At 43.0% G+C, this 9,089-nt stretch overlaps 1 protein-coding gene across 1 annotated transcript in view; it reads right to left on the reverse strand.

Moving 5' to 3' along the window:
* Positions 1-2,265, reverse strand: part of SLC2A12 (solute carrier family 2 member 12) — a 51,622-nt gene extending 49,357 nt beyond the window's left edge. The window contains 1 exon segment of the mRNA XM_024551883.4: positions 1,989-2,265. Coding sequence (XP_024407651.1) covers positions 1,989-2,103 — 115 coding nt within the window. The 5' untranslated portion in view covers positions 2,104-2,265.
* Between the last annotated feature and the right edge of the window lie 6,824 nt (positions 2,266-9,089).

Below are 9,089 nucleotides of genomic sequence, written 5' to 3' on the forward strand. Positions count from 1 at the left end.
TGATCATTATTAAGCATATTTTCCATATGCTGAATGAAACTGTGGGAATTTTAAAATACAAAGAAGTCAAAAGGAGTATTTGTCAATATTATTTCATTAAGTCTCAGCATCTCATAAAACAGATTAAAATATAATTCCAATAGCTGAAGTTAAGTAAGTTGTGAAAACCGTAGTGAGTCTGTACTATGCGTTCATTATATACATATGTATATATAATTGCCTTTGGGTACCAAGAGATGTTCACAACTTAGAAGAATTACAAAAGTAGTAATAATAAAAGGTTTATATTCATCTGAATATAAACTATACATAGCACAAATCAAAGCTGTATTCACTTAAACTTTTAGAGAAACATTTAGGCTCCCTCTTCTATATAATGAAGTTTCATTTAAAAGACAATTTAGAGTATTTATTCATTTATAATTTCTTTTCAACACAAACGGTTGCACTTTAAATTCTATGCATGTATTTAACCTTTGCAAATATACACACCTTATTTTCCCTCGTGATAACTGTGAACTTGGGTGGTTTAACCTACTCAGAGTCCACTGTGCTTTCAAAGCCGTATCAAAATTAAATAGTCAATTTTTAGTTGTTACAGTGAAGCTCCCTCCAGGAAAAAGTTTCTCTTCATCCTCTTTGTGCCATTATCACTGACACTATTTTAGTTCACCTTTTTTTGTTGATGTCACTGCCTCAGCTTGTCCTTCAGCTCAATCCTGAGAAGTTTCGCACGAACCTTGTAACTCTTTCTGTTTACCCCCAAGTACAAGATTCCCTCGCCTGCTCTTAGACTCGGAAGCCACAGAACACGCTTAGAGAAAGGTCTGCTTAAGACAGGCCTAGGCTGTATTGAAAGAAGACCCCAGGTAATATTCACTCTTAAGTGGAAGTGGGAAATCAAGAGAGGGCTGAGTAAGGAGCAGGGCAGGGAAGAATGAAAGCGTCTCAGCTCCCCAGGACATACCACTCGGTGCCTCCAGGAGAGAGGTCACGGACTGAATTCCAAGGTCAGACAAACCCCCAATGCAAAAGGAAGCAGACAGGTCCATTCCAAGGTGAATGCCTTTGGTATCATTTGGTGTTTTGGACTTTTCATGAAATTCCAATATATGGCCTGGGAATGAATTACATAGTTGTGGGGAGCAGAGTTGAGAAAAGCCATAGGAAGGAGAGAATTATTTGTGTTTGACTTCATTTCTATTACCATTCATCTCTATTCTTTTGAGAACAAACTGAATGAATAGATAGAGGCAACTGAAACCATGCAATGCGTTGGTGGGAACTGTAAACGTGGAAGTGAAGAAAGTGTTTGGTGTAGCAACATAACGGAGATGAATTAAAAACTTCTGAATTTCACCTCTCAGAGAAGAAGTACTAAACCTCAGTTCAAAAGGCTGGTTTTAAAGAACTAGGAGCAAGGAAGCCAGGGTTTTAGGCTCCAAACAGAATAAAGCTCCAATTCATTACAAACAGATGCTGGGAGCTTACAAACAGAGCTGTGTTCATTGATTATGTAACTAATCATTTTATGAAGCCTACTTCACCTGATTTTAAAAGTGGCTGTTACAATGTCCAGCTGTTACAGGTTGCCTATGTGTGACAACAAATGAAAACGTGTGTGTGTGCCCCTGTGGGCTCGTGTGTGTTCACACATGTGATTATCTTACCGGGTCAATCGTGCCAAAGTGAAAAAAGGATTCACTCCTCACATTGTCAGCACCATCGATGGGACCCCGCTTAGCAACTGCGAGACTTCAATCTTCGCATTATAGCTCCTATCACTCCTCCCACCAGATCCCGCCTCCTCCTCCCCGTGCACCTAGCATGCTCTCTCTCTCTCTCTCTCTCTCTCTCTCTCTCTCTCTCTCTCTCTCTCTCTCTCACACACACACACACACACACACACACACACACACACGGGCGGGCGCGCGCGAGTTCCGCTTGCTTCTCTAGCGGGTCACTGGAGCCCATCTGCCTCACTTTACCTCTGGCCCAGGGAGGATGCCGGCGGCCGCTGGCTCTGTCGCTGCCATCAGTCTCGGCTGGTCTCCCCTGCGGATTCAGGCGACCGCGGCCCTCTGTATTTTCAACAGGTACCATGGTAGAAGTTACAGCCTTTGCCTCCGCACCAAACCACTCCCCCCGTGGCAACAGTGGTCACTTTCCCCATGGTCGCATGCTTAAGAAGGTGAAAAAAAAAACTTCAGGCAAAGCCAATGTGATTTGTGATCAACTTTGTTTCTATTTCCGAAGGCTTTGCCCTTTTCGGTGACACAGGCTGTTGCTATTCCAAGCAGCCTATCACAGGCAGTGGGAGGGCCCTGTCTCCGAGGACTGTTTGTGCCTTCGGACGCAGGGCTGGGCGCTGGGGGTTAAAAGGCTTGGGAAGAAACCGAGCTCCGACTCTACATTTGGCCATTAACGCTTGAGTCCTGCACCCTTGAAAAGAGGCACGGAAAAGAAACAGGCAGATTCAAACGTAGGCTGAGAGTGAGGGCCCAGAATACTCACAGATGGTATCAGTTAATCTTGCAGAGAGAGGAACAATTTATGCCAACACATACCAGAAGGGAAAGTGTGTCAAATTTTCAGCAAGACTATTATGCCAAGACTCGTGACACTCACTAGTTTATACAAAGCATAAAACATCTTTATTGTTTCAACCTGATTTTACTCCAGGTGAATGCTTTACGTACTCACTCTCCAAGGCCTGCCAGACAAACCAAGGCCTGAGACCAAGCACAGGGACACACTCAGAACACAGAGATTCTGTGGACTTCTTATACCCTGGGATCACAGCAAAGTAATCCAGTTTGTTGGTGCTCAGTTATCTGTAAGGAAGGAGCCCACCCCAAGTCTTCCTCCAGGTTGTGTGATGGCCTGGTTCTCGGAGGCAAGCATTTCCAGTTCAGGGAGGCCAGACTACATGCCCCTTGGTGTGGGCGTGACGGTCCCATTACCTGAAACAAAATCAGGCCATGAGAAAATAATTTTTATTCTGATATTTGAGTGTATTTATATAAAAGGTTTTACAGAGTTCTGACAGTTGCCTTTGGCTATGTATTCAGCAAATCATATTTATTGAAAAATCTTGAGCAGAAATTAGAATTATTTTAGAAAACCATTAGGAGTGAAAACTAAAATTTATGGAGCACCTTATTATGTGCCAGAAATAGTGATAAGGGCATGAACTCAGTTGATTCTTTTGAGGAAAGCCTGTGAGGCAGAAGTCCCTATTACAGAAGAGGAAATGAAGGCTGAGGATCTTGCCCAGCATCTCCCAGCCAGTCGGTGGTGGAGCTGAGACTGTGAAGCAGGTGTCCAATGCCATAGCTGTCTTAGAGCCTAAATTCCCAACCTTATCCTTCTCCGATTTTCTTGGCTTGCTTTGCTTTCAGCCTATCTTAACCCTCCCATGCATTATGGCTTTCAGACTAGTCATTCCTGTGGACAAGTTTGTGCTTATAGAGGCAGAAGCTAACCCACATGGGACTCACCTTCAGTATTTTGGCTGAATCATAACACAGCTTTAAATTAATTTATCATTCGTACATTGTTTGGTGATCATTAGATATTTCTCTATGTCTGTTATCCTTCAGGGAATCAGGTAGCCAATGAAAACAAACCTGTAATAATTCAACTAGTACTTATTACGTACCTATTGTGCGTCTGCTAATAGCGCTGAAAACTGAAAGTCTCCAAACATAGCCCAGCCCCCTCCTGATGAAGAGGTGAGTAGTTCAGAACTGCACAAATCAGCTTGTCCGAACTCGGGAATGTGCAGTGTAATGATGCGTTAGTTTTTATTTACACCCAGGATGTGCTACGATTGTAAAAGCAGCCGTTTTTATTTGTCAGACACATATTTCTCATCAGGTCTCCATATTTTCTTGACTTCTACCTCCTTTCTGTTCTGAACCAATGACCTCAGCGGAGGGGGGCATGTTCTTGCAAGAATCCATTGTATGACTGCTTTGTTTTTAATCCCAGGCTCTGCTTCTCCGGCAGCTGTTTGGCACCATGGAAGTGTTGGGGTGTTTTGTGTAGTCTTTGACTAGGCACAAGATAAACCTGATTCCAGATTTCTTATACTGGCTAAAAGCAATTCAGCAATTCTCGCTTGGCTGCCTATAGCCCAGCCATACTGGGACTCCCAAGGCTTAAACGCACGAGAAAAGAAAAGGTTTCTAAGCACACAGTGCGACTGGCCGCAGTGCTCCCTGCGACATCAAATTCTGTTGACATTCCATTGTTGGCTCGGCAGGGCCCACAGAGATCCCAGTCTCTGGTCTGTGCTGACTTTCTGAACTCAGAAAAAAAGTTTAGGAATAAAACTACTTTTACTCAGCCTAGAAGGGAATATTCTCCTGCCTAAATTTGCTTAAGTACCCTCCACAGTATTGTGCATGCTTCTAATGTACTTATTATAGTTACACACAGTGATTTTATTACATCTACCTAATCTTCTAGATAGTAACATTCATGAGCATGTGTACTCTCTGTGTTTGGTTTATTATGATATCCAAGTGCCTGGCAGAGAGTAAATACAAAGCGAATATTTGTTTGCTAAAAAACTGATCCTGAGGCAGGTTAGTAAAAAGCTAGGAAAATTTCTTGGCAAGTGGAATGGGGAAACTGAGACACATAGCTGAACAAACTGGCCAAGCAATTCACAGCCAGGTACAGAAGGTCAGCCAGACCTTGTCCACCGCCCTGTGGCTTTTCCTCCACTGGTGTATCACTTGTCATGAGGCTAAGACCCCCCTATCCTAGTGCTGACCAATCAGTAGACAACATGACCTTGGAAAAGCTGATGAATATTCTACTGAGATCTTCCCAGACCCCCCCTAAAATCCCTACCTTTGGAAAAAGAGATAAAACCCCTAGAGACAAGGAAGCTGGCACACTCTCCAAAGGGTCACACTCACCTGAATCTTCTTTTAGAGTGAATTGTCCCTTAAACTATCAGGGTCCCCATGAGACTTGCAACCAGAGGAGCAATGGGCAGCAGCAGCTTGTCCCAGCCTAACCCCCTGAACCTGTCTCCAAGACCCCCTTTTCTCTGACTTCCCAGTTAGCTAAAGCAGCCCCACCAAGGCTCATGTCTGTTCTGTAAGGTCTCTAGAGAGCTAAAGAACCCCCTCCTAGACTCATGTCTGTTCTGTAAGGTTTCTAGAGAGCTAAAGCAACCCCACCTAGGCTCATGTCTGTTCTGTAAGGTCTCTAGAGAGCTAAAGAACCCCCTCCTAGACTCATGTCTGTTCTGTAAGGTCTCTAGAGAGCTAAAGAACCCCCTCCTAGACTCATGTGTGTTCTGTAAGGTTTCTAGAGAGCTAAAGCAGCCCTGCCTAGGCTCTCTTGTTGCTTCTCCTACTTTCTTTGTTTTAGTGTTCCCAGCTTCAATAAACATACTCTCAAAATCGCCTAAACTCGTGTTGTGGAATTTTCCCTGAACAAAGTCCAGAACCCACACACTACAGACCGGCCCTATGCAGACCTTCTTAGGGCCAGGTCCCCTGTCCAGTCACAATCCCTATAAACCAACTAACTTTAGTATTACCAGGATATAAGCTCCAAGAGGACAGGCACGTGCCGGTCTCGTGCACTAGTCCATCTCTGTATCCTCATCTCCGAGCACAATGCCAGGCATGTAGTAGACCCTCAATAAATATGTAAGTAAACGAGCACTCACAATGGAGCTTTTAATCAGCTGAATAACTCTTCAGTTTTTTAATAGCAAAACCCACATGCAGATTGCATATAACGCTTTTTCCTTTCTCCCTCCTTTCTGTCAATCTCTTTAAAATAAGTGTCACCACAGGCTGTCCCTCCTCCATGGAGTTTGAGCCACCACCATCATTAAAAACTGTTGTTCCATCCGAACAATGTATAATCAGCAGACAGACAGTGCACCCCACATAGCACCACTAATTTTGCTACATACCATCTTGACCACTTGTTCACAGGCAATGCTGTCAAATCCAAACATACATATCATAGGGAGGAACAAGGCTATGGGGAGCACCTATGGGGAGGTCTTCTTAGGTTTGAGGCCAAACCTTACCAAGTTAGTCTCTGAGCTTTCCATTCCTGACGGTGACTCCTGGCAGTGACTTTCCATCCCTGGCAGTGATGGAAGCGTGCAAACCAGTAAGTGCATGGCATAATGAGCATTTGCTCCGGGAAGATTTTGCCTGGCAACATGATTTGTACCACAGAAGCAGAACCATTTTGTTCTTACTCATTTAACAAACACCAATGTGCAGGGCTGTATAAGAAGAGTGAGAGCAATCTCTTTGACTCCGTGTACACACACGGAGGAAAGGCCATGCAAGGACACAGCAAGCACGTGACCATTTGTAAGCCAGGACCTAACCACCCTGTGACGCTGAGCTTGGACTTCCAGCCTCCAGAACCCCAACCCAGCTGAGGCCCCAGGCACGTGAGGGTAGCTGTCTTAGAAACTGCAGTCCCAGGTGAACAGCCCCTTGAATGGAGCAGTGCGTTGTCCCAGTGGTCACCACCACAGAGTGGAGACGCCATCCAACCATCCCACAGGATCATACACATAGTGCGTTTTTGTTTTAAAGTAAAAAATTACATGTTGTCACTTATAAACTGACCAGACAGGTAAGAGGGCATGAAAGAGTAGGCAAGCAACATCACACAGCACGTGGACATTTATAACCAGGCCTACCTTGGTGGCACTTTTTTCCTGACACTTTTCAACTTTGTGAAGTAAATACCGTGACCTCCATTTTGTAGAAACTGAGATGTAAACATTTATGGCACATGTCTCAGATCAAAAACCACTATCCGATGTTTTAACGTGAAAATTTCAATCATAAGGAACACCTAGATTCTATAATCAACATTTCACTGTGCGTGCTCTTTGCCCAGCTCCCGGTGTACCCACTCCTCTAGCCGTCCATCGATCCGTCGTACTGCTCGTGCCTGGCAAAGTAAGCGGAAATGCTTCGGGGTGTGTATCATCACTGGGGGCTGGATATCTGTTGAGGTCCCTTTTTATCTTTTGAGACATGTTCCATACAATGAAGTGCACAGACCCAAAGGGCACCATTATGTGAGTTCAGAAAAGTACACATGTGTGTATAATCCAAGTCCCTATTAAGTTACAGAACATGACCATCATTCAGAAAGCTCCTTTATGTCTCTTCTGAGTAAATTTCCACCTCAACCTCTAGAAACACCAGTGTTCTGATGGGTTTCCACGTGGGCCACCTCCGCCTGCTCTAGCTCTTCATATACTGGAATCAGAGTTGGTACTTCTGAGCATAATTTTACTCATCCGTGGTTTTGTTTGTATTAGTAATCCATTCTGCATATATCTAAATAGTATTCCACGGGCAACTATACCACAGTTGTTTATCCATTTTCCTAGTGGGGGACACCTGGGCTGTTTTGTTTGGGCTATTATAAATAAAGCTGTTATAAGCATTCTTGTACAAGTCATTTTGCAGAACATAACATTTCAAAGCACAGCGGTGTAAGTCCATTTGATTCCAAAATCCACATGTTCTCCACTGCTCCCTGTTGCTTCTCTGTGGTGCATCCCATTGCACTGTGTTATGTAAAATGTACCTCGGGAGTTTTTTCCGAAAATGGTTCATTACAGTGTAAACACAAATGGGGAAGTATGGCCTTTAGGCCAAAAAAATATCCAGATATAAATTCAGCTCTTTATTAACCATATTCTAATAAAACATTCATCATTTTATGATTTTTGGAATTATTTCACCTATTTATACTATCTAACTAACTCCTTTTTCTAAGTTTTCTTTTTCTCTAAAATTAACTTTATTTCTCATAATACCAATCATAACATTGATTAAAGCTCCTCAGATTGAAGTATTCTTAAATTCATTGATATGACCACTTGCTGTAAAATTATATGATAAATCATTAAAAGATAGCAATATAAAAACATGCTATTTCTATCATTTTAAATGGGAAAATAAGAGTGGAAAATTGCATGCTGACTACCATTAGAATAACTTTTTTAAATCTATGTGCAGCCCTGGCTGGTGTGGCTCAGTGGACTGGCAACCAGCCTGCAAACTGAGGGGTCACTAGTTCGATTCCCAGTCAGGGCACAAGCCTGGGTTGTGGGCCAGGTCCCCATTTAGGGACATGCAAGAAGCAACCGATCAATGTATCTCACGTGCATTGATATTTCTTTCCCTCTCTTTCTTCTTCCCTTCTCCTCTCTCTAAAAGTAAGTAAATAAAATCTTTAAAAAAATCTATGTGCCTATTGGTAAAGACTTAGAAGGGAACTTGGAAAATCTGAAAATAGCTAATACGTTAGAATAGTAATCTTAGGTCACATTAAGGAATTTAGACTAATCCTAATGACACATAAAAATCATTTTCTTAAAAAATGTTGTTTAATGTTGTTATAATATTATACATCTAAATATAAATCCGAAAAAAAGTTCTCCAAATTTAGGGCTGCCATATACGTCTAGTTTATACACCGCACAACTGAGGGTGGGCCATCCCCAGCTCACAGACAGCAGAGGTGTGTTTGTTTATAAAACAGATTTTCCAGGAAATAATGGCAAAAATCATGAAGAGGGAGCAGCTTTTTCTAATTTGCTCAGAGATGTATGTGGCCAACTCATAGGGCTGTTCACGTTACACTTTTCCTTTAAATGGCACTGTCTGATCTGTTGGTTGGTCTAAGCCTGCTTCTGCTTGCTTAACCACATTACACGAACACCATTCTCTGTCTGATCGGCTAATTTTTCCAAATAAATCATGTCTAATTTTTAAATCTTTAGTACTATCACCACGCTCTTTGAATGGAGGCAATCCCCAAAAAGTTACTCAATGACTGAGCCTATCCTTCCTTTTATTCCACGGGAAAGTTGCTCCGAGCTGTGTGACCACGGCAGCCTCTATCAGCTTGGGAGCTCTGGTCGACCTTCATTACCTGTCTCCCAATTTGCTGGTCAGTGATGAGGGCACTGCATAGGAGACTGACTGTCTCCACACAGAAGCTGGAAAAGAGACCTTTTCTGGCTTTCTTTACACCTAGGACCAAGCTCTGCCAAGCAGATCACA

The sequence above is a fragment of the Desmodus rotundus genome, chromosome 11 (genome assembly GCF_022682495.2).
Source record: "Desmodus rotundus isolate HL8 chromosome 11, HLdesRot8A.1, whole genome shotgun sequence".
Taxonomy (NCBI): domain Eukaryota; kingdom Metazoa; phylum Chordata; class Mammalia; order Chiroptera; family Phyllostomidae; genus Desmodus; species Desmodus rotundus.